General features: G+C 43.1%; 2 protein-coding genes across 7 annotated transcripts in view; one reads left to right on the top strand and one right to left on the bottom strand.

Moving 5' to 3' along the window:
- Positions 1-25,580, top strand: part of rps4x (ribosomal protein S4 X-linked) — a 346,107-nt gene that overhangs the window by 216,377 nt on the left and 104,150 nt on the right. The gene's annotated exons all lie outside the window — the stretch shown is intronic.
- Positions 4,699-25,580, bottom strand: part of phka1a (phosphorylase kinase, alpha 1a (muscle)) — a 35,747-nt gene continuing 14,865 nt past the window's right edge. For 2 of the 5 annotated variants that reach the window (XM_075451763.1, XM_075451766.1), the window contains exons 13-33: positions 24,466-24,544; positions 24,221-24,355; positions 21,645-21,754; positions 21,293-21,437; positions 21,100-21,178; positions 20,843-21,009; positions 18,867-19,028; positions 18,668-18,762; positions 18,405-18,547; positions 17,712-17,865; positions 15,771-15,929; positions 15,486-15,615; positions 13,655-13,756; positions 10,942-11,057; positions 10,394-10,429; positions 9,973-10,008; positions 8,592-8,636; positions 7,972-8,133; positions 7,653-7,706; positions 6,364-6,564; positions 4,699-6,279 (exon numbers count right to left, since the gene is read on the bottom strand). In XM_075451763.1, the coding sequence (XP_075307878.1) occupies positions 6,106-6,279; positions 6,364-6,564; positions 7,653-7,706; positions 7,972-8,133; positions 8,592-8,636; positions 9,973-10,008; positions 10,394-10,429; positions 10,942-11,057; positions 13,655-13,756; positions 15,486-15,615; positions 15,771-15,929; positions 17,712-17,865; positions 18,405-18,547; positions 18,668-18,762; positions 18,867-19,028; positions 20,843-21,009; positions 21,100-21,178; positions 21,293-21,437; positions 21,645-21,754; positions 24,221-24,355; positions 24,466-24,544 (2,484 nt within the window). In that variant the 3' untranslated portion in view covers positions 4,699-6,105. The remainder of the gene's footprint in view (positions 6,280-6,363; positions 6,565-7,652; positions 7,707-7,971; positions 8,134-8,591; positions 8,637-9,972; positions 10,009-10,393; positions 10,430-10,941; positions 11,058-13,654; positions 13,757-15,485; positions 15,616-15,770; positions 15,930-17,711; positions 17,866-18,404; positions 18,548-18,667; positions 18,763-18,866; positions 19,029-20,842; positions 21,010-21,099; positions 21,179-21,292; positions 21,438-21,644; positions 21,755-24,220; positions 24,356-24,465; positions 24,545-25,580) is intronic. The other 3 variants (XM_075451764.1, XM_075451765.1, XM_075451767.1) reach the window with 3 other exon arrangements.

Consider the following 25,580-nt stretch of genomic DNA (forward strand, 5'->3'; position numbering starts at 1 on the left):
TATTATCATCATTCTGATTATTTAAGTAGTAATACTAGCTATTACTATACACAAAAATGGTCACACCACAAAAATGGTGTACAATTTTATAGAATTTTTTTGTAAACTTGTTTAATCTGTGCTGAAGTATGTGACTGATTATTGTTATACAAATAAGATCAACTGTGAAGTGCTTTTCTCCCAGATTTCACTTAACATCTGATTACACTTTGTGCACCACCAGCATTCTTTTTCAAATGAACAGTACAGCTAAACCAGGCTTTTTGTTCATTTTCTGCTGACTGCTGCAAAGCAGCTGGTATGTTGTCCACGTGGATCATTTTAAATGTCTTAGTTTAAGTTTGATTTGCTAGACGTAAAACTAGGTGTGTGAGCACGTTCTCATGTTCAAATGAGGTGCCCGAAGTCAATATTTTCAGGGCTGTGCATCGTCTGTCTATCCCTGTCTGTTTGCCTTTCAAATGTACATAACCCAGGTCAAGTATTTTCGGCTTATTCAACATGGCTAAACTTTGAACACGAAAGACCACGTTTTAGAGTTCAACGTGTTACATTTAGGTTTTTTGGTTGAATTGAATTTTTTTCCACCTCGAGGTTAATCAGGGGAAAGACGATGCTTTATTATCTCCCAAGAAATCAGATTTCAGTGTTGCATCTTGCTCTTTGTTTTCTTCATAGGGTTTCTAATCAACTGACTGCATTGTTGGTAAAAGTATTTAGTTTCAGACTAAATTCTCAATAAACGTGTGATGGATTGTCATGAAATATTTTGCACAGCCAAAGAGTGGGTCGTTTACCCTGATCTGAAACGTGTTCCTTTGACTTTGCAGAGATACGAGGACCGACCTGCCTCTGTGGTCCCGTTTTCATGGAATTCTTTTGGTCCTAGCTGTCACATCTGGGCAAACCCTTTAGTTTCCTGCTGATTTTCTTGTCTGCAGCCTTTTTATTTGAAATCTATTTGTTGTAGTAGCTTGTAAAGCGGCATATTTCTATCGGGCAGATAAACAATTAGGGTGTCTAATACATAAGAAGGTGGATAAGAAGCAAGGTCTAGGTTTTTAAATATAGATTAAAACCATCTGCATATCATTCCTATTGCTTTAAGTAGGCTGTGGACTTTTTAATCTGGATTCAGTTAGATACAGCGATATTGTGTAATTTTCTAAACCCAGCTCAGCTGTTATCCCAACTGACTTTCATTCTGTCCCGACTCCCGTCTGACCTTTTACCTAGTTCAAACTAAAATCACATGGAACACACTGGAATCTGTGGACCAAAGCTTGAAAACTGCCGTGCAACTGTAGAGTGCAGAGTTGAAGAGTTAAATGACCCCGGTGAGCTGCATGATCTCACTGTCCATGCCTTTTGAGGAATCTATGTTTGGGTAAGCACATATGGCTTGGTTGTCAATCAAATGAATTCTTCACGACAGCTCGTCAGGCAGTCCTCGTGCCATTATTCATCCAAACACAGTGGGACGAATTTGCTTTCTTAGAATGAACAACATCTACAATACACAAGCTGGTTGAATCCGAAATTAATTACCACAATTCATTGCATTCATTGTGTTCGTGTGTGTTTATTTCCTTTTTTTAAACAACAAAGGGTCAGTTGTTGAAAACGAGCCTTTCAGCCCTTACGTTTAACTCATTTATATGGTGGTTAACGTCTATTTCCCCTCTTCAAATACAACAAAATGCAAACTTGGAGGTGATTTTAGTGTCCAATTTAAAATTTGTATCAATCTCTTAACAATTTTATAGAAAGTATATATTCAAAATGTCTTCTATGTAATACTAATCCAGCATTTGTGATTTAATCCACATATAAATGTAAAATGACTTTTCATAATAGCGAAGCCATTTAAGTGGCCTCGCACGACAGCAGTAAAATAACGAGCCACTTTTTTGTTTCATGGAATTTCCTTAAATCCACATATTTAGGGCTGTTCTTTATGCACATCTTACGCCTTGTGCCATACTTTACGTAAAGTTTCTGTGTTTTATGTGGTTTGTTTAGCCTCATGAAGGGTGGTGAAAGGGAATGAACTCTAACTGTGTTGCAGTGCAGTACGAGGCTCACGGTACTTACATGCCCCTGCACAAATAAACTGAAAAGACGGCAGAAAGAACAGACAATATAGAACAAATGCAACAAAAAGAGAGGAAAAAAATCCTAGGTCCAGGCACTTCAGTTGATTTAAAAAGTCCAAAACAATCTTTATTAGGTGGGCTAGTACATTAAAAATCACCAACGCGTATCGGCTCTAAGGCCTTCACACACACTGATGAAGGCCTTAGAGCCGATATTTTTTCCTCTCTTTTTGTTGAACATTGCACCTTCCAAGAGCACCAGTTGATTTTGAGGGATACTAGCAGCGCTCTACCTACTCTTCTTCTTATAGAACAAACGCAATCAAAATAAGGAGGGAAATTTAAAAAAAATAAATAAATAAAAAATGCCCAGCAGAACTGTGTCCTCCCACCGGGGTAGAAGACCGCACCAATGCCAGGGACGTCACCAGACACTTTTTACCGGGGCACGTGCCCCTGTAAAAATTCCCATCCTTCAGACTACGCTACAACTGATGTGCCAAGGAAGAATAACATAGGCACAATTTTCCCTATTTCAACCACAAAACCTACTTTAGCCAATGCTGCATAGGTCTACCAAAGAGTGAAGAGGTTGTATTTGCAGGCATTGGGTGCATCTGTGCATGTTCAGCGAATGGATCACGAAATCACAGTTGGAAGCCAAGATACTGCAGCCCCCACCTCATATTTATCAGCGGATAGTAGCCCGCACATTTTGCCAATCGAAGCGTAGTAGGCCATATGAACCACTACACATTGATGGATTGCCGTCACCGTGGTCATGGACATAAGGAAATTCTTACAGAAGAGAGTCAAGGACAGAGAAGCAACAAGGAGAACTGAGAATGAAGTGGAGGGAGGTGAGAGATTCGTTTTCTCTGTTGCCCCACGCAGACCTATAGGCCACTGTAATGTCTTACATCAAATAGTACACAGCGTTTGCATTTAGGCTTAAAACAGTGTCTGGTTCCATGGCATACGAAAAACGCGAGACTATATCCTATTCTGCCTATTATAGCCTATTTACCAAACTATCTTAGGCATTAGGAAATTGAAACAGGAAAACTTGGTGATATTTTTAAAGACTGAAAAGGTTATACGAGCTGGAATGCATGCAGAGAGTAAATAGCGTTTTTTGTTGTTCGTGTTGCTGTAACAGATAATTGGAGGAGAAGGAATTGAAAAGTTAAATGGCTTGAACTCAAAAGTGTTTTTATTTGCTTATGGCCCTGTCACACTGTTGCGTATGGCACTAGCGTATGCCAGCGTATGAAAATTATCACTCATACGCTGGTATACGCTGACATACGCCAGGGGAACGTTAGGCATAGGTTGTATACGTTTCAAGCACGCTGGCATACGTTGGCATACGCTGGCATACGCTGAGGCAGAAATAAATTTTTGAACATGCTCAAAACTTTTGTGCGTATGGTTAATACGCTAAGCATACGCTTGGCATACGCTGAATACGCTAGAGGTACGATATAGGTACGTTACAGATAGGTCGAGAACGCTGGACATAAGTTGCCATATGTTGGCATGAAGGTGTACCGTACAGCTAGCGTATTTATAGCCTCCGCCCGTCTGCCGCCGATTCATGGGAGCGGTCAGGAGGAGGAGTTGGGGATCTTGATCGCTCAGAAGCATGTAACTCATCAGCCGCAGGTGCATCAGGCATTTCAGCAGGTTTGGGTGAGAATGATTCTTGTGTTTTTTTACCTTTTCCTCGGCCCAGGGCCCGGGCAAACTACGATTGCTTCTTGGGAGGCATGATTGAGATGAATGTCTCGAGAGATGTTGATAGCGCGTCGTCTACTGCAATAATGGAGCAATGTGGAAAGGCTGCTGATATAGGCGCATTGAAACGTACGCTGGGCATGCGCAGTTCACATGCTACTCATACGCTAGTCATACGCAGAGTACGCTGGTTATACGTTGTTCATACGCTGGCAATACGCTGACCATAAGCTACTCATACGCTACTCATAGGTTCAATACGGTGAGTATACGCAGAATTCTTTATTTTCAAGGACTTTTCGTGCGTATGAAAATTATATTATTAATTTTCATACGCAACTCATACGCTTCTCTCATACGCAACAGTGTGACAGGGCCATTAGATAGCCTATAGCTCTGTTAAATCTGTTGAGGTTCATACAAATTTGAATAAATGTTCTTATACATCCAGTACAAGCTCATTTTCTTTATACAGCAAGGCAGTGTTGGTGGTGGTGTTCTGGCTGGGGGCCTGGGCCCCTGTACAGCTGTATGCCTAGCAACGTCCCTGACCAATGAACTACAGTAGGACAACAAATGTAATATATTAAAAACAAACAGCCGATGCAACCTCACATCTGGTAATGTGGTCTGCAAGAGATGAAATGCTGAGAATGTGCCTCACTCCACATGCTGGATGCTTTTAACCGGTCTGTACTGCTTTACGAAGAAAACGGACAAAATCCATCCAGAAGACAGCAAGTACGGGTTTCAAATTCTGGAAGCTTCAAAACCACTAGAACAGCTACAGTTTTTTCTTTAAAAAAGTTTTTGTTATTTCTTTTTTTTAACTTTTATTACAGATTTAGTTTCAACAACCAGACTGTTCAGAGGATTACGAATCGCTTTTATTCTGTCACGACTGTTTGTGGTTAACATGGAGTGCGCTTAAATATCACAAAATGACTGATGCTAGCTGGTTACAGTACATTAAAACAAACAAACAAAAAAAAGTACGATCAGTCGTGTTCTTTTCCAACAGTTTATTCCCACTTCTCTCACAGTGTACTCAGACGCTGAGCCTTTAAACAACCAGCAGTTCAGGGCGAAAAAATGCTTTCAAAATCCCGTAAAAACAACCGATGACCGCAAACTTACTGCAAATTATACGAGGTCACAGTTCAGTCAATGGCAGGAACACAGTAAGGCACCTGAATACACAAAATTCCCCTGTTTTCATGTCCACGTGGTTGCACAATGTGCTACCTTCGAACGATTAAAAAAACAAAACAAAAAAAACAACAACAAACAGCCTTCCTATAGTTAAGTGCAGCAAGAATTCTCCCAAACACACGCGCTCTCTTTTAAGACATTTCTTACATCTACTTTAGCTTTCTTTCATTTTCAGTTAAGAACTACAAAATAAATAAGAGATAACACATCAATGCGTTTTAATCTTTCTTTTCATTATATACATTTTGCAGTTTGGAGGCACACGGATGAGTCATGGTTGGTTAGCTACTGTTGTGCTAAATATGGCTATAAATTAGGAGTTAGTTAGAAAAATCCTTTTGAAACTTAATGTTCCGAGTCGCTCAGTCAGTAATGAAGCAAACTAGCATGAAAAAGAGCTGAGCAAAACACAAGGATGGTAAGATTTTGAGGGAAAACTGTATGAATTAGAATAGCTGCTGTTCGGCCGGAAACATCGGCCTTTATGTGGCAGCTGGGGAATAAATTACGGCCATTTAGACGATAAAATGATAGACTCCTATAAAAAAATATCCCACAAATGAGCAAAGGACGGATATGAATCTGTCATTTTTGAAGAAAAGTCGGCATTTTGCGGTTCAAACAAATTACTTTTAAGTTGGTGACAAAACATTTGTGTTATGTTTGAAGTTTTCATTCAGATTACACCATCAGAACATCTTTAAAATCTGTCTTTAGGTGGTTTTTTTGTGATTGTTGACAGAGCAACAACTAGAGGATGGAGGCCAACGTCCCTGTGGGCGACACTATGTTCTGGTGAAGAGGAGCCGACATTAAGACCCTGAGGACTTTCCATAGTGAACATGTGTAACAAACTAAAATAAAAAAACAGAAAAAAAGAAAGAAAAATAAAGAGGCCAGTCAGTGTTGTTAAAGCTAAAAATGACTGTTTTCACGCAGCCTTAGAAGGGCAACAACACCACACTCTATCAAAAGCAGATGCCCACTAATACACTGTTCCATTTATCCTTCCTTAAATATAAAAACTCTTGCATGATTTTCATCTTCTTGCGGCATCCTCTCACTGCACAGCACATGACCCGCTGGGCAGGAAGTCCTGCACGTACACCGCCACCGCCTTGGTGAGGTAGGTCATGCTCCCAAAGCGGCCACTGGGGGCGCTGTCGTACAGCAGCCTGCACACTCCGGTGGACGGGTCCTTCTCCAGGATGTGATCCTCGGCTCCCAGGTCCTTCTGCAGGAGACAGGAGGAAGAAATCCGTCCGAGTTAATGGCATTAATAAAGTTGACACTGGTGTTTAGAGCTGCTGATGCTGACCTGATCCTGGTAGAACATGTCGTTGGCCTGGTGGACGATCTTCTCCACGTGGATGATGGAGCCGATGGTTGGGATCTCCACGTCGGCCAGCATGGTGAGGACCAAAATGGCCTCCACCAGCAGCTGTCTGTACTCAGGCTGCGGGACTCTGTTCAAAACCGTTTCCACGTGGACGGAGAACTTTATCTCTCCTGGGGTCATCTGGAGGTGAAAGAAAGGGAGGATGAGAAAAGACAAACAAACAAAAGCATGCTTTATTTACTGCATGTAGTATCGTTTAAGCAAGGACCATAGTATCATAAGCAAACACTTGCTCCTGATTGCCCGCTGCGATAAGTCCCTCAATGAAAGTCTACAGAATTGCTTTTTTTAAGGTTTGTTACTATTGAAAATAGCCAAGCGATTGTGAGGTCTGACTTTTTCTGGTTGAACGATTTTGTGATGCAAATGTATTACTCTTTTGAACACATATTGTTTTGAGAAGCAAAAACGCTTTATCTTTTAAACCCCAGCCAACTAGCCGGACTACCTTCGTCAACGCTAAAACGAGGCCGGAACTCGGCTCACAATACGCAGCGGGGGGTAACAAAATGTTCATAAATGATATTGCTAATATGGGATGTCATACAGCTTCATGTCAAAAGAGGCGAACTATCCCTTTAAAGTATCACTCAACTCATTTATTTTCTTTTTCCACCGTAAACAGTTTTCATATACCTTGAGACCATATAATGTACACTGCATAATGCATAATAATAGCCTGTAGATACCCATCACTCTCTCCGAGTAAAGAAACATTCATATGAAATATTACGAACAGCATCTAAAGCAACCAGGGATGTAAAAAAGGAAATTGAATGATAATTTCAGGAGCTAAAATAACTAGGGATGCACCGATACCACTTTTTTTCAAACCGATACAATACCGGTACTTGGATCTGAGTCCTTCCCGATACCGAGTACCGATGCCGATACTTCTACCACGAAAAAAATGCAATGAATTGGAAGACAGGTTTTGGTCTCACTAGCCTAACCACACTGTTCCTGATTAGCTCCGCATCTCCCCTCTCCGCCAATCTAAAAGCATACAACAAAAATGACAAGCCACCCTCTGATTCCGGTCTTCATGCAATGAATTGGTATCGGTTAACTTTAACGAGTATGAGTATATTAGAATAGTATCGGCCCGATACTAGTATTGGTATTGGTATCGCTGCATCCCTAAAAATAACTGTAAAGCAGGGCAGATTCAGGATGTAAAAAAAACACGAATCCAGTGGATTTCTCACCTCTCTGGTGGTTGAAGATGGAAGGACAAATCCCTCTATGGACAGGCCATGGCACTGCAACATAATGCATTTATTACAGTCTTTTACTGTACACGTCACCCTCCTATTTAAAATAAGTCTGTGATTCACATAAAAATGTTGTGTTCTCATCTGTGCTGCCTGACTATGTTTTCTATACATGACTGAAAGACCTATCGGGGGTGTTACGGTTTCATTTCACATCAAATGTGAGTTCAAATGAGGGAAAAACAGGTCAAGTTTCGTTTTGCAACTCTGGAGAACACGTCGAACATGCTTGGTGTTTGCGTCTTCCTCAGACCTTCTGCAGGATCTTCCAGACTTTTTGATAGAAGCCGACGGGCACTCGGTTGAGCGCTCCGTCCAGCCGCCTCCTGCGCAACCACTGGCCGTGTTTGGTATCCTTGGTGGCCGGAATGCCGTCCGGAATGCCGAGGGACTCAACAGATGGCAGTCTGTACCTCTGAGCAGGGAGGATGAAAAAAATAAAAGGATGAGTGACTGCAGCTGTTTGTCTAGAGGAACAGTGCCCTCCATCTGTTTTTGAAGCACAATGCAACCCCCACAAACTAGTAACAAATTCTGACATTAGGTGCTTGTCCTTATGCTAACTCATGCTTCCAGGTGTCCGCTCCCACCCCCTCTGAAGTGTTAATTTCTCAGGATACGAAAGGCAGTTATGAAACACATGAATTAGTAAGGAAACGCACATGTATCTCTGGGATACACAAACCAATCAATGGCACACGTTAGCATAATGAAAGCATCGACGGTGGCTCATAACATAAAGAAGTGTTTAGTGGTGTGTGTCGTTCACTCCTCCATCCCCACTCTTTTAAAAGGAGAAGAAAAAGAGAAAAGTCCAGGAACTGCCCCCATTAGGAGGGTCAAAAAAAGTGTCAGACGAAAGCAAATCTTTACCCCAGATTCGTTGTTTTCTATGTCCATTGACTGACCTGGAGCACCCTGAGAAGCAAAGAAACACAAATAGAAAAAGAGGGGAAAGAAAAAACAAACAAAAAAAAGAGGGTCAAAATGAAAGAGCCTGTCAAGTAAAAGTGAACTGAACGACGGGTCCGAGCAGCCCAAAAGACGGTGGAGTTACAACATGCATGAACCCCAATCGGTGGCAGGAGACGGTAGGAACTGAAGCAGGAGCGGAGCAAATTACCTGCAGGAATTAAATAGAAGTTATTATGCAAAGAACGAAATAAACAGATTGATTCCCAGTGTTTGAGACCAAGCTTGTCGGGGATTAATTGGCCCCCCCCTTCACCTTTGTGCTTCAGCAAGATTAAGAGCCAGCCTGCTGGGGCCCATTTAGTTTCAAATGACATGAGAAAACTTTCAGCTCAAATTCTGTACGTTAGCTTACTGCAGCTTTTAGTTCGATGACGTTAATTACGGCTGATTAAAATGGGCAGATTAGTGCCGAGATACTTGACTTAACTTAGTTAGAAACAGTTGATTTCAATCGTATAATCAATATAACGATTAGCGCATTAGCAATGAAACAACGGTTAGCTGCAGCTATGATGACAAACGTATGAAGAGCAGAAATTAAAGCTGTACTGATGTGATATAGAGTTATAGGTTATAGAGCAGCCAAAGACATCTCGGTGTAATCAGCACCCCAGGTTACAGTCACCATCAGCGACTGATCTCGCTGAAATGAAGAAGAAAAAAAACAAACAAAAAAAAAAACAATACAAATGTCTTATCCCTTTTTGACAGACTCAAGCCAGGTGCTGGTTCTGGGCTAATGCCCATTTGGAGTTACTTCAAAGGAAGTTTTTAAATACCGGTCCCATCTTTACAGGTGCACCTGTTTAAACAAACGCTCACCCTAGTTCTGATTTTTTTTCCTTTTCAAAAACATGGCAGCTAAGTCAAGTCTTTGCGGTCTTACTGGTCATGATAATCCTATAAACCCCGTCCCTTCAGAGAAGCGGTTCTTGGTTCTAGACCAGCACTGGAACCGGTTTAATGGCTGAGAGAGACTTCCTGCCGTCAAGGGGCAAAGAACTGGTTTAAGATTGGGCAGCGGCTCCAAAACAGCTCTGACACTGCGTCGGTCAAAAAGGCGCGACTGACGTCGACCTAAACACCGTCACCGCCATCATTCTGATCAGCTCTGTCGCAGGCCACCTGTTATTTCCCCGCACCACAGCAAAAATCAACATTTTAAATTGTAACCCAGCTCTAGCATCAACTTCGCAGCAAAGCGAACGACGGATGAATATCTCCCCACTCAGCATCACTGATATCAGCCAGCTGAATTGCCTCCTCCCATCGTCATCACCTGGACAGCTGGATCTGTCAAAGACAGGCTCGGCTCCTGGATCGAAACAAAACGAGCAGCATCATTAAACTGAGATTCAGAAAATATTCTTGATCGAGACGCACCGATGGAAACGTCCATGTCCTGTTCTGATTCGGGATACTTTCATTTCTACACATTTCAAGCCAAGCTTAGTGCATTTTCTCCTTCTCGGGCATTAAAAATTGCAAGCTTCGGGAGTCTCTTCTTGATCTCTAAACTGTGCCGAAGCACATATTCTTCTTACTCTGAAAGTCAGCTCAGTTGTCGACAAGTTTAGAGCCGTTTACGGACTTCTACTGTTCGATCTGTTAGCGATACCACAATCGGTATGTCCTGAATTTTTACCGTAAATAATAACTTTTTTTTTCTGTCAGTTAACATTCCCTCGTGTGATCATCACCTTAAATGGATCCGTTAAGGACAACCTGTGTTCCGCCTGCAACACAAAGACCAGGTTATAAAGAAGTGACAGAGACCACCCGTTTGAACAGATAAGACGCTTAAATCGGCGGTGAGAATTAAGTCGAGTTTCCTCGATTCTGAACCCAGTGGGAGCTCAAATTAAAATCTCCATCTTCAAACAATTTTCAAGATTTTAACCACAAATCTCCAGTGCAGCTCATGCTTTTTTCTCCCCTCCCCCCATCAGCACCCGTCAGGTGAATTAGCACCCACTTTAAATCCCAATCATCACCTGACTCGGGTCCGTCAGAGATAACCTGTGTTCCAGCTGTAAAAACACAAAAGTCAGTTCACAGCAGTGTTAAAAAGAGGACCACCTCCTGCCTAAGTCGCCTCGTTTCCCTCAACGGCTGCCAGCTTCTTCGTGTTCGCTATTCGCACTTTGTTAAAGTTGACCTTTAATCGTGTCTCTAACAGTGTGTTGAAACAATAAAGTCTGGTGTGTCTAATCCTCTGAGCTTTAACGTTCCAGCCGCGGCTTCTTACCATCTTCATGTCGCTCTTCAGTTTACTGATGCCGGCTCTCTCGCTCTTGGTGGCACCCACGTTACCCAGGTGATGAATGGAGATGGCAGGACTGACGCCGGCATCGACCTCTCTTTCTGTGGATGAGGAAACAAAATACACATATTTTGGACATTCAAAAGAGGTAAATGTGGAGGCATTCGTTTTTTTACATTTTGCTGCTGAGCAGCCAGGCTTTCCATTCATCTTTGAAAGTGATCATGAGCAATAGTTCTCCAGGACTTCTGAAGGTCCTGCAAAATGCAACCTTGGACTACAGTTTTGGCATTTCATTAGAAAACTTGGATGACTAAGCTACTAAAGAAAACAACAAGCAGCTATCTTGTACAGCAGATATGCTCCCTGGTCTTTTATTGAACGTAGTGCTGTCACGTGACACAGCAGAACTCATAAACCTTGGCATATCTCAGCATAGTGTGCTATGGGTCCTTAAAGAATTCAAGGTCACAGAGCTCATTACATCATCCTCCCGGTTAGGGCTGGGCGATAAAACGATAACGATAGGTGTCGAGGAATAACTTTTCCTCGTAAGGGATGACATAGTCGATGACATTGTTGATAAGAAGTTGCCCGAAAAGTTCGGAGGTGTGGAGGTATTTTGGTTTTTTGAAGTCCGACATGAAACATAGTAGAGTGCACTGCAAATTCTGTCGAGCACATGTTCCGACAAAGACAATACCACTAAACTTTTTCATCACCTGGAGCAGCGGAGAATGCAAACTTTTACAAACACAGCCCGGAATAAGTGCTAATCTTCCCCCAATAACAACGCCTGTGCACCAGCAACAGAAGACCATAGAGCATGACAAAAAGATCTAAGAGACACCGTGATATTACAAACCCAGTAGTTTATTGTACTGCAAAAGTAATGCTACCAATTAGATATAATAATGATAGATATAAAAATATTGTGATATGACTTTTCCCCAGTTCGCCCAGCCCTACTCCCGGTGGAGTCGGTGTTGTTCGGAGTGTCTATCCCAGTCTTCTTCTACAATCGCGTATACACCCCCTTTGCCCTTCAACCTCGAAACGCCCCCCAGTTAAAAGATTTCCCACTGCTTGGGCTAAAGTTGCTAACCCCTGTTTATTGGGGTCAGCCCAAACAAACTTATTATCTCCCAACGTCATAGTTAAGGGCAGAGTAGGAATCTTTCAGGCAGCTTGTTAGCCTAGAAATCTAGACGCCCCTAGCGGCCGCAAATGGAATTTGCTCCGGGGCTGGTCTAGTCACTTGTGGTCGTTTTGCGAGATTCCAAATCAAAACTAAATCGAGCCAATCAAATCGTGAGGAGCGCTGTCGGAGGCCGGGCTACCTAGTGACGACAGAGGTGCGACGTTTCAGTGTGTAGTTCCAGAGAGAGGTTAAAAAAAAAAAAAAAAAAAAGTTTAGTAGCTTTAGTAGATCTGAATTCGTGGGAACAAAATTGTAAATAGCCGGTATTTTGTCAGATTTTCAACACGTTGGGGATCTAAACGACTACTTTCTCGCCTGAAAATGTTTCAAATGTTGCTAAAGTTATATATTTACAGAGTTTAGAGCTTAAGGGAAATCAGCTTTTCAGGCCATAGACTACAAACCACGTCGCGTTGACTACGTAAAACTTCTTCATCGCTCTAATTGGTTGTTGCGCCATCCTATTGCGTGGCGTTGAACTTGACAGACAGCCGTTTATCCCGCCCACACTGCTATCCAGCGTCACTAGACCCCTGTACAGCTTTTTGCTGTACGGGTCTGGCTTGCTAGGCTAGCAGCTTGTTGCTTTTCCCAGTCTTTGGACCGTGGCGACTTTTTCACGGTTTTTGGTCCAGTTCTGGAACGGGAAAATGTGCTTCATTTGTTTGTTTATCTGAGTGGAGGACAAAAGACCTTAAAAAACTGCGACATCAGATGAACAATGTCTGAAAGTGATGTCCTTAAGAAATAGTGGAAAAAAGACCTGACACAGGACCTGAGAGACGGCCTACAGCTGATCCATCTACCGTTCAGTGAGGCCTCATCAGTAATGGTTTCCATGGATGGATGGCTGTCAGGAAGCCATTCTTAAGGAAAGGAAACAGGGAGAAAAGGCTGAGCTATGCCAAATAACACAAGAAGGGGACTGAAAATGAGCGGCAATGGGTCTCATGGAGGGATGAATCCTCCCCAGAACCCGGACCTCAACATTACTGAAGCAGTGTGGGATCATCCTGACAGAGAACGGAACAAAAGGCAGCCGACATCCAAAGAAGAGCTTTGGGATGTCCTTCAAGAAGCCTGGAGAACTGTTCCTGAAGACTACTGAAAGAAATGACAAGAAAGAGGGTTCAGACTGTGTTGGAGAATAAAGGTGCTCCTACCAAAAGTTGGTAAATATAATTGACTCCATGTATTCTTGCATGTTTAAATAAATAACTGAGTCTAGTTCTTGTTTACCTGGCAAAACATAAAGAAATGGAGGGTGCCTCAAGACTTTTGCAGAGTAGTGTAGATAATAAAGTGTTGGAGTATATAGTTCTTGTTGAATATAGTTCTTGTTGTTCAATTACAATTGGTTCGAGGCTTTAAAATTGGTGCAGTTAAAGATTTTCCTCCAATGACCACGCATTCGGAAATCCTAACGGGGGCAACAGCATCAGGTGTGCGGCACAGTTCACGTTTGGTTCTTATGCTGAGTGGGATGAGAGGACTGACCGCTGCGCTGCACTCCAAACTCCTTCCCGCTGAGGATGTGGTGCAGCAGATTCTTCAGCTCAGACGGACTGAGACTCGTCAGACTCTCAGTAGCCTCCTCTCCTGCACAAAACGCATGCACACACACACAAATACATGATGGATCGTATGTAGAAAGTGAACTCTCTGAGGACCAAAACATTGTAATTTAGGTGTAATTGTAATTTATTAACCCATGAGGTTAAAGGCATAGTTGGTAATCCTGTTCAGAAACACATTTTGTAATACTGGGTGAAATGGTCCATCTATCCTGAGAGTAATCTATACATGATGTATTTAGAAAAAGGGCCGAAAATAATCAGACCTCTGTGGCAGCTGCAGGACTGACAAAAAGCTGACCAATCCAAACTCCTCGGGCCGAGGACAAAAAAAACAATCATATGCCTTCATGTCTAGTTATGCCCGTTCTGCCTATGCCCCCCTCTGTCGGCTCCCTCCTCCGCAAGCGATTTCACCCCTGCCGAAAATAACTTAATGCGAGTGCAATGGCAGAGAAAATGCATCCAAAACTACCATTACTTGTAACGGCTCTCCCCGCCAGAAGGGTAAGAAAAACAAAAGCCAGAGGCAGAAACGGCTGCGACAAAAAAGGCTATGGATAAAGCCAGAAGCAAAACCAAAGTCAACATCGGTACAGCGTTTGAGCGGTGGAGACAACTGAAGCCTCTAGCATGGTTGCCGCATCTGCTAGCGCGAGCGGTGTTGATAACGTCACGATTTCGTGCCGGCTATATACGGTGGCACAAGTCGATGCGCCAGTAGTTGCAATTTTCTCCATCACAGAGGTGTCTCTGCTACGTGAAGGTTACAGCTACTCTACGACCACGAAAGTGGAAAAGAAAACAATGCCTCTGTCAAGAGCAGGAACACTGTCATCAATGATACTCCTGCAGTATCTGAAAGATGAAATGCTTCGTGTGTGTCTGTGTTTCACAAAGTTTGTGAGCCAAGACAATTCAGTCAATAGAGGTGAAGGTCTGAAGCCCCCGGCATCACCACTTGGAGTCTCTGCCCTCTTCTTTGCCTTCACGTATCTGTCCCGGAGCTTCTTCCACACATTCTTACAGAACTCTCCCTCTTTCCCCAAAGTTCTGTCAATCTCTGTGCACGAGTTTTGGGAGTTAACGTGGTCCCTGTGCAGTTTCACTGCAGTTTCGTACAGGTGCCTGTACAAACACACCTCCTGACTGAGCCTGGTCTCAAATCGGTCCATCCGGTTTGTCGTTCTCGGCGCAGCCAATTTACAAAAATTAACTGGTGCACGACAACGCGCTGCGCCGTCTTTTCAAGGCAAGCGCCAGGCCTGAAACATCATTTTGATGTCACGGGTCGGCTGTGCCGTGAGCGACGCGTCAACTGTAAATCCAGCTCGAGGGATCTGATTGGCCTGCAAAGCGATGCAGAGGTTGCTCTCTTTCTGTTCGACAGGTAATTATTTGTTTTGCTTCTGGGGGATTTGTTGTTTTCATGAAATATGTAAGGTTTGCCAACTTGGCTACTTTTGTAGCTCGTATTAGCCCAATGCTAACATTAGCTTCTTCTCCGTGTTGCTTTTATCCATGAGAAAGATCTATCAACTTCCACGCCGTCGAAACACAGATTGATGAGACCCTTACAGGTGAATGAGATAGGTCGGCTGAGTCCCACCGTCAGATGCGTGTTCAAGTGGCTTTTGATGGAGCACTGACGGGACAGCTCTCTTGCTAGCTCTCCAGGATTACCAACCATGCCTTTAACCTGAGCAAATAGAAAAGATCTGCTGTTTCAAAGTCCCATCAGCTCCCCGTCTTACCTGAGCAGTTGAGTGACTGAGCCAGTTCAGTGGCCATGACCTGGATGATGAGCCCGATTCGCAGCCTGAACATCTCGCTGAAGAGACTGGGCTGAGTCCTAATGCTCATGGCCAAGTACACCATGATCTCCTGGTGGGGTCAAGTCGAGTTTGTTCATGAGGCACATTTAAAAGCAAGCGCAATCGACCAAAGTCCTGAACATTTATAAAAGTAAAAAAAAAAAAAAAAAAAAGAGAGCGAGAGGACGACCGTTTCAAAGGGGCTTGAAGGAGGACGAAACCCACCTGAGTGAGAATGGCCACACTGACGTTGTTCTCGCTGGCTTCGTCAATGAGGGCAGCCAGCTGGTCGGGAGGTATCGGGGCGGTGATGGTTTTCTCCCTCGGTTCAGGGGGGAGGCCCACGGTCAGGTGCTTCTGGTGCGCCAACAAATCAGAGCAGGCCTGACCAGAGATCACAACCAGTTAGAAAAGAGTGTTGGGAAATATGCGAATGGGAAAGGAAACAAAAGACAGAACGAACTTCAGTGATGATCAATTTCACAAGTCTCACACCCAAAAACATCTCTTCTCAGTTTTATTATGTACAGTGAGTTAGTTGCCTCTCCGTTCCAACTTCACCTTCAGACCTTATCAACACATTTTTGACAGTATTTCAAAAGAGAATCTGTTTGTGCTCAACATGAAGAAGAAACAATCTACAGGAGGAAGAAATTTCAAACCATCAAATGCCGCTGTTTGACAAGTCACTACGTCTATTCAAAGTGGACATGACATTCGTTTTCTTAATTTGGGCACCTCTACATTAGCTTTACGCCATTCATAACTCCAAATTATTTATAATTAGTTCAGAATGAGACAGAGCTTTCCTTGTGGGGGGGGGGGACAACAGCGGCCGGCTAGGCCAGGAGAACGAAAATGCTCTGAGAAACACTACGTTCCCAAGCATGTCAGCACACGAGATTCATGCTGTACGCATTTGAGTCAGAATGCCGAAGGTCAAAGAGAGCGGGACGACAAACTGCCCCAGTGAAACTTACGGCAGGAAGTCTCCGCTTCATATACACTCAGTACCTGCAATTATGCGTAATTTCTGTGCTTCTGAGCGGTGGCGGAAGCAAGACACGGATACGGTGAAAGCAAAAAAAAAAAAAAAAAAGGGTCAACTTGCCCTCGCAATCAGGGACACATTTTCTTGGAAGCACCTCCGAAGTAACAACAAAGAACAGGGCGCTGAAAAGCACGAGCGGGTCACTCGTTCCCTGAACTGTCGCCTTTAAAATGCTCGAGATGGGACAGTGCAGGGGCGGTTTGTCCATGAGGGCGATAGGGCGACGCACCACCAATCTCCAATTGATTCTAATGTAAAATAATTTTTTTTCAAATTTCTGGCATTACAATAAAATCTCTATGGCTTCGGGGAGGTCTCGCCCCAACGTGGTTTTGTCATACGTAACATGAAGATAGCTAGCGTAGCCATAGACATATAAAGATATTTATAATGTCTTTGAGCGTAGCCACCACGCACTCGAATGTACGGAGTAACTCAATTGTTTCTTCGAAAAGAAATCTCCTTCAGTCGGTGTAGCAATGAGGATAAATTGGCAACCAAACAACCAGGACCTCCCAGACTAAATTTAAATATGAAACAAATTTATACTAAAGGAGGGAAATCATATAACCAAGGATTTTCGCGGCCTGCGGTCTGTGAAACAGCGAAAAAGCTTTATTCTGCTTCTGATTTCTTAATTTTTTTAATGTAAATAGTCTGGTGGTGTCTTTGGTTAATAACAGAAATTGTAACTATTTTTAATGGGAAATCAATGCTAATATCAAGTCAAGAACTGTAAATAAATACTAATCGCAGATACATGTTTTATTCATGGTGAAGCAGACATCTCTCTCCATGTTCAAAGGTATTTGAAGGTAAACTGATTACCTGCTAATATGTGGCAAATGTGGCTAAAGGGAAAATCTTTATCTTGCAATCTAGTGCTTGAATGCGGTGTTGGTAATGCGTTGGTAAAACAAAAAAAAAAAACAAATAGTGACACTGGGACAGCGTTCACGCTCTAGCACCCGCGCCTTAGGAATTCCACCATACATACAAACAAATAGAGCTTTTTTTTTTTTTTTTGTTATATAGCTTTTGGTGAGTTTTAACGCTGCAGATGAGCCGGGAAAAAAATGGCAACGGGACCTTTAACATCTACACGGGTGTCATACCGAGTCGAGCTCCTCCACCTTCTTCTTCAGCATGCCAGAGATCATCCTGATGAGGCCCCAGTGTTTAAGGTCGCCCGCCTTCTCGTAAAGCTCAGCCAGCAGAGATTTCACCGTGGAGCCTTTACCGTGCAGCTGGGTGTCCCACTCCATCCCCCTGAACAGAAGGGACAAAGACAACGCCGAGGCTTTGTGCTGCGATTCCTTCACCAGCACAACGAATCCTTAAATTCTCAAAGACCAATATTCTTTTCACAATTGAACAAAGACAATTTAACGCGATGGCAGCGACATGTCTCAATAGATTTGGGACGAGGGAAGCTCATTAAAATCATTCGAATTTGATTTAATTAAAAAAATATTTTTAAAAAATACATAAAACAACTGGAGGAATAAGCTACAACTGATTAGGTTAACTGGCATCATGACTGGGTATAGAAAGAGCACCTTAGAGAGGCAGAGTCTCTCTGCAGTAAAGATCTGCAGAGGGTCGCCAGTCTGCAAAAACCTGCGTCCGCAAATTTCAGAAGAATGTTCATCAAGTATAATATCTAGTGTCATCAGAAAGATTCAGAAAAATCTGGGGACGTTAAAAGTCAGCACTGGATGCCAGCGATCATCGGTGTAACAATGTATCAATATCAGCTTCTTTGGAACATTCAAACGACTCCTTTAAGGCATCACTCAAAACCTCACTTGTCTTTGAAGAGGATGTAAAGTATATCAGCCTGGTCCTGGAGATTTTTCGTGTCTTTTAGGAGCTGAACCAAAGCGCTGTAGTTGATGGCTCCGCTGGCATCTTTGGGGATCCCGTCCTCTATTGTGATCTGCCCAGAGCTCTGGATAGGACAGAGAAGGGGGGGTGAAAAGGGTGAGCAAGAGATGGGAGCGCCCAACCCCTGCAAAGCGCATGCAAACATTTAGAGGTGGAGCGGCGGCGAAGAAAGAACAGGAAGAACCTGAGACTCTTCTTGTGTCGAGGCTTCGGGGAGATTCAGGTTGAGCGACGGCTGACTGGAACGAAACAGCTTGCTTGGCAGGTACATGTTGACGTCTGGAGAGAAAAAGATTGAAAAAAAATACAAAAAACACAGAGTATCATTGTCTCAGAACCCATAAAATGTGGCATAAAGAGTCCCAGCCGATGAGTTCGCTCACTCTGTACGTTGAGCTCCTGGGCCTTGTTCCTCAGGGAAACCATGTCCTTGGTTTTGGTGGCCACAGCCTTGAATCTGCCCAGAGCTCCCAACTGCCGCTTGGGCTTCTTGGGGGCGGACTGAGCCAACAGGTGGTCCAGGTACTGCGCAAGGTCGTCCGCCTCTGGTGGAGGGACGGGGAGGACAGAGCGGAGAGGAATGAAGGTGGGCGGAATGCAGAAAGATGAGAAAGGGGAAGTTTTTTCTTTTTCTCTTTCTAAACTCAGAAGATTCGGTTCGCCTTTCTTTAAGGACAATAAAACTATGGCAATATTACAGCTTTCAAACTAAACCATCCAAACTGTCCACGTTTACGAACATTTGCAAGTGATTTGTTATTTTTTATTATTTATCATGTGACGTGCGTTTTTTTTTGTTGTTTTTTTTTTAAATGAGGATTAGTTCACCCAAATCCAACAAAAACGGGTTTTTTCATTTCACATCTGGGGAATATGTATTAAAATACAAATCTAACTGTGAATCCAGAGATATTACATTTGCTATTGCTGGTTTATCATCCAAGTGTGACCACGTACTGCGATTTTCAGAACCTTTTAGGTTTTTCTACATTCAACAACCAACAACGCAGCATTCTACCAATAAGGCCTTTGTTGTTGAGTGATCTGAAACCATCCGTCATGAAAAAGGTGGTTGACAGCCAGCAGGGAAATTTGGTCAAAGGTGCTTCAACGAAGAACCGAGTGAAGGGTCCGAGCACTTTTGTCAACGTGATATTTTGTCAGCGAATAAATAAAAGAAGACTGGCGGCCTGTCCAGGGTGTACCCCGCCTCTCGGACCGACGGATTCAGTGGGTATAGAAAATGGATGGATGGATAGATAAATAAAAGAAAGTAAAAATATTGAACAAATGAAAATAATAATAATAATAATAAAAAAAACACTAGTTTGCTTTGTTATTGTGGCAAATTGAATCAAACCCATTTCTAAGCCTGAAGTTTTGCATGCAATGTGTATTCAGTGTAGGGGTTATATATCGAATTCAAAGTTTTAGTGTCATATGCACAACAAATTCCATTCTTTGTCAGTGTTCAAAGGATTGGAAGTAACTGCAGATTTAAAAAAAAAAAAAGAAAAAGAAAAAAAAAGGGTAAGAGTTTCTGTGTACGAACACTTGGGTGATCTGACCCTTTAAATTGCAAAGGCTCCAACAACACCTCACCAGTCACAATCAAACCACTAATCGAACATGATGCATTCAGGAACATGCAGCAGGCATCAGACGAGCAGCTTTGAAACCGAAACCAGTTGTGCAACGCAAAACCCAAAGTTTGTTCATGCTTCTCTCGTTCCTCCGCTTCAGTCCGTCTGCCGCTCGAAACAAGCCAAGCAAAGCCAACGCAACTCAATCGGACGTGCAGATTTCCGTGGCGATAACGAAAACGTGATGGCAAGTTACCCCACGGGGGAGTCCCCCAGAGCACAGAGGGGGAACAACTCAAGGGCAGGAAGGTCAGTGATGAAGTGACAGAATAAAGCAGGAACTGGTGATTAATGGGTCTCCCGGCGTGCTTCTGCTGAGGTTACAGGTAATTCATGTTAAATTTGTGCTTTTTTTTTTTTGGGGGGGGGGGTAGTTGGTTAGCTCATTTCCATCATATGGGAAGTTAAAAAACAAAAATTGAGTCAGGAAATATTCAAAGAAAAAGGAAAACAACTGACACAAACATCGTAGCGTCTATGTTTAGACTTGGTCTTAGTTGGTTAACTGTGGTACCAACAGTGCATAAAGGCAAGAGAAGACTCATTTTTCTGTATGTGCCCCCATTCAGCACAACAGTCAGTGATCGTGTTTGCATCTTAAAAATGTATTCTGCCAGGAATGGTTAATGAAAAGTTAATGAAAACTTCATATAGTCTTAAATCCAATTGGTGTCACCATTCCTCTCCATCATCAATCCATCGCTTTGTTTTCTTACCATCATCGCAACGTAACTCATGCACGTATCCATCGCTGTCACCCTCATCATCATCATCATACTCTTCGCGGTGGCGGGCCATGCTGCCAGAACCCTTACCGTCCAGGAAGCTGAGGTGAGCGCAGCAAGAGGTGGTCAGGAACTCCGACAGCTTCCCCGTCTGGGTCCTAGAGAGGAAGACGAAGTCGGTGTGAGAGGTTTCTGCAGACGACAAAAGCCCGGAGGCTCAAACCAGGACAATCTGCTCGAAAACTCACCTTGCTCCTCCATAATATCCATCCTGTAGCTTCTTCAGTGTGGACAAGACGGTGGGGTCCAGATTTGTGTGATCTTCAGCTGAAGCACAGAAACGACAGCTAAATTAAAGCGCTTTGTACCACACGGAGAATCCATTTGATTCTCGGGCGTGACGCAGCAGGTGGAAAAGTTTGTGTTGAAGCCGGTGCTCACTCAGCATGGTCTGCGAAATGGGGAAAGTGACCGTTGGTCGTCCAGTTATCCTCCATCTGGATGAGAGGTAGGCGATTTCTGTCCTCAGCATCTCTACGATCATTTTGTTGTCCAGCGCCAAGTAGAACTGCTGGTGGTCGATGAACTGAGAGGAAAGGGAAGGAAACAGAACTTTTTAATACGAGTTGAAGAACATGTGAAAAACTTTTTTTTTTTTTGTTAAATCCGGGGTACAGAACTAGGACAATATCATGGAGTCATTTGGTTTTTCTCAGACTTTTGTAGCGAAGAAAACAAGGGCAGGGTAAGTTTTGGAAAGGAAAAAAAATTCATCACAGTGCTCATTTCAAACCTGAGGCGTGAATGAGAAGATCGTGTTTCTGATGACGTAAAACTTGGAGGTTCCCAGCACTCCTATTCTCCTGTAGGGTCGTCCCGTCAGACCCAGCCTCGGGTTACGGCCTGAAGCGAGGAGAGGGGGATGGGTGGGGGGGAAAGGCTTGGAGAATTAAACACTTATTCTCAGCAGAAGCCGTTTCCATACTGCTGTTAGCTATTTTCAAGTAAATTAAGCTGCTGCACCCCTCAGTTGCACACGGACGGTCTTACCTATACGTAAAGCTACTAATGCAGCGCTCTGACTACAAGATAAGACACACAATGGACTGCATGTTGACCACAAACCACTCATCTCCTGTCATCTCTTCCAAAATATATGAGGTCATTGAAAGGGTGGTGCCAGGGACCTGCTTCCTGACCTCAAAGACTAAAATGAATAGGTCTTTAAACGTAAAAAGCTGTTCTAATGAGCCCTCTGTGGGGCAGATGACAGCTTGGGAAAAGTCAGAAAAGTTTTCGCCTCACAAGTCAAATTTTATAAATCATTATATGCAGTGTTTAAATTGGCTTTTGTAAAGTGGGGGAGCCCTTCACTCGCAGTGGCCAATGTCGCGAAACATTTCTACTATGTGAATACACTGCTACTAACACACCGTTAATTCACAGTATGTGTTCTTTATTAGTTATTTATCTCATATGCACATATCACAACAATAACATAACTTTAAAGGTGCACCGTGTAATATTTTTAGCAGTTTCTTTCCAGAATTCATGCTGCCCTTTCACAATTTTTACCTTTTTCACAAATACTTACCACCATCAGATTCTAAGTATTTATTATGACTGGGAAAATTGCACTTTTCATACATGAAAAAATGAATCTCCTCCGTGTCTACCATTTTGAATTTCTAGAAATAGACATTTTTAGCAGCTGGGCCTGCACTTACTCCCTTGCTGCTCCTGACAGTGGTACTGTTAAATGCATACAATATGATGGTTACCAATTCTAAACACAGGTTTTAGGAATTTATAATCCAATGTATTAAATATGGCTGTTTTTTTTTTGCCAAAATGACCTCAACATAACCCACTGAAAAAGTCCCTCAGTGTCCGCTTCATTGTTAGAGTTACAGCGTCTGAACAGAAAAATCAAGTTAAATACCAATGTATGTGGGGGTGGTCCACTATGCACTGGCTCACAAACTTGAATGTAGTTCAAATCAACATGAGCTACAGTACAGAATGAAAAAGAATTGAGCTACCTATAGACATTGTGGCACTGAATCCATCTGATGTTATTAACAAGCGAAGCAAAAAAAAAAAAAAAGTCTTTCAAAAGCCTACCCTACCAACACTGCCATTTACCCCTTTACCATGTGTGCTGAAGTAGGCTGCCACTCATCCTTTCCATTAGAATAACTCATTTCTAACGAATAACGAAGTTTAGCGACCTCAAAACTTTGGCCAAACTCATAGGATTGGGAGTCGAGCACGCTATCCAGGCTGTTGGTTGTCTCACTAGCAAGAGAGAAGTTCGCTGGTTTCCATACGCAAAGCTACGTTGCAGCAGGCATTCGTTCAATCAGTTAGCCAACTCTTTTTTTTTTTTTTAAACATTCTGATGTGATATTTAACTAGCACGAAGATACAGCACAGACAGCTACCAACTGCAAACTCGTTTCACTCAGAATGACACGACTTGATGAGAAAATCTCGGACGCGCATGTTGCGCTGCTGGATTGAATAATGCTAACTGTGATGTCATGGCCCTGCGCATGTGCACAGTGCTGTAATTCACCTAAACTTGCTTTTATTTTCAGCGTAATTATTGACAAACATTCCTGACAATAATATTTTATTGTAATATTTTTTAGAAGACTTGAAAAATGAATTTAATCACATTAAAACATTTTTTTAATGTAAAAGCACACGGACTGGCTTGTTTCCTCCTCTCCCTGTCAATCACTGGACCGCAGGTCATGTCACTCAGGTGTGGGCTGGTGATTGGGGGAGAGGAGTGGGCGTGGGCCAGTCTGTGTGCAGGTTTGGTGTTCTCCAGGGGTTGGTTGCGGAGCAGGACTGAGAGTCACCCGTGTTCTGTGATTGTACTGCGAGTGTAAAACTTAATAAAGAGCAGTTCGGCAATCGCCGGTCTCAGAGCCTCCGTGGAGTCATTACAATATGAACACTGGAGCAGGCCGTCCGAAGTGAGGAGGCGGAGCTGCGCTCCGGAGCGCTCCGCCCCAATTTAAACCCTGATTATATGATGAGAGGATATTCTCCCTGTTGTGTCATCAGGAGAGTCCTAACGTCCAATCTGTTACTCTAAAGAGGAGAAAACGAAGCTAGAGCTCCTTTAATCTTCCACACCAAGCAGTTTTTCGAAAAGAAAAAAAAACCCTGCTGCAGTATCGGTAACTTTGATTCAGATAACAAAACTGTATTTGCGCGGGTGTCTTTCTAAATGATGGAACCGTTTTAACATCACTGACGTTAGATAGAGGGAGATTTCCGCCTTTCTAGTGTTAGATTTTTGGAAAACAAACCAACATATGAGATACAAAGAACATTTTTGAGCCGCGATTGTACCAAGTCTGGCGTAGATGTGGCTGAGGACCCTGGAAGGCTGCACATGTATGGGATGGATGTCGGTCACCGTCTCCACCTCTATACCGTTCTTCATCAGCAGCTCCTTAATCTCCTCCGTCTCGGCCAAGACCGACACTGGATGAAGGGGGAAAAAAAAAAAACGTTTTAAGATTGGCACCAACACCCCCCCCCCCCAAAAAAACACACACTTCGAGGAAAAAAAATACTAAAACCTCTGAACTCACCCTGTACGACCACGTCAGGCTTGGGGACGGTGGAGAAACGTCGGTTAAGAGGGTCAATCTCTCCGGGGGCGAGAAACCCCTGAAAGTGAATCGACATAACAAATGAATTGTTAAACTCCCCGAATGAACAAGCAATCAGTTTGTTTGCCTTTTGTTAAAAAAAATAAATAAATGTGCTTTCAAGCTAGTGGTTGTGTAACAACATGTTACAAACCTGTGCAAAAAACAGACATCGTGTGGAAACTGACCATAAGCCATCCGTAACCTTAACCCATCCCCAACTCATCCCTAACCTATCCGTAACCCTAACCCCTGCCTAACCTTAAAGCTGCCGTGGGCAGGTTTTCAAAATTACGAGTCTAAAGTCGGAAAATTCGAACTGATACAACTTTCGGGTCCCTCCCCCAACCTCTACCAAGCTCCAAACCCCTCCCCCTCTGTGGACGAGGTTGTGCACGTGAGTTCACACCAGTGTGCGCGCACACAAGCTGGGGACAGACTCACGCTCAGCATGGAAGATGTGGTTGGTGACTGTTCTGCTCAGATAATAGATAAATAATAAACGTGATTGGTTAAAAACAGCCGGGAGCGCTCGATTTTTGCAAGCACGATTACAGGCTTTAGAGGGAGCTACAGATTTCGTTATTTTTCCTAAACAGCCTATTTAATATTCTACTTCCAGAATCCCATGACAGTTGAAGCTAATATGACTAAAAAAAAAGTTGCCGACGGCAGCTTTAACCCATACCTAACCCATCCCCAACCCATCTGTAACCCTAACCCCTCCCTAACCCTAGTTTTAAAAGACCAAAAAAAAGACCTAATCGTGTTTTTAAAATTGCAAATTTGAGCCGTTTCTCCACACGTTGCATTTCAACAGCAAGTTTGTTTCTAAGTATCTTACAAACACAGAATCTTACTCGATTTTAAATCAGAGCCATCTACTGTATTTTCCGGACTATAAGTCGCACGTTTTTTCATCGTTTGGCTGGTCGTGCGACTTATAGACCGGTGCGACTTATTATCAAAATATATATAATTTAACATGTTTTTAAATGTTAACTCATACTAACTGACATGAATCAAGGAGTAAACATTGCAAACTACAGCCGCGA

Source organism: Odontesthes bonariensis, chromosome 19, assembly GCF_027942865.1.
Source record: "Odontesthes bonariensis isolate fOdoBon6 chromosome 19, fOdoBon6.hap1, whole genome shotgun sequence".
Classification (NCBI taxonomy): domain Eukaryota; kingdom Metazoa; phylum Chordata; class Actinopteri; order Atheriniformes; family Atherinopsidae; genus Odontesthes; species Odontesthes bonariensis.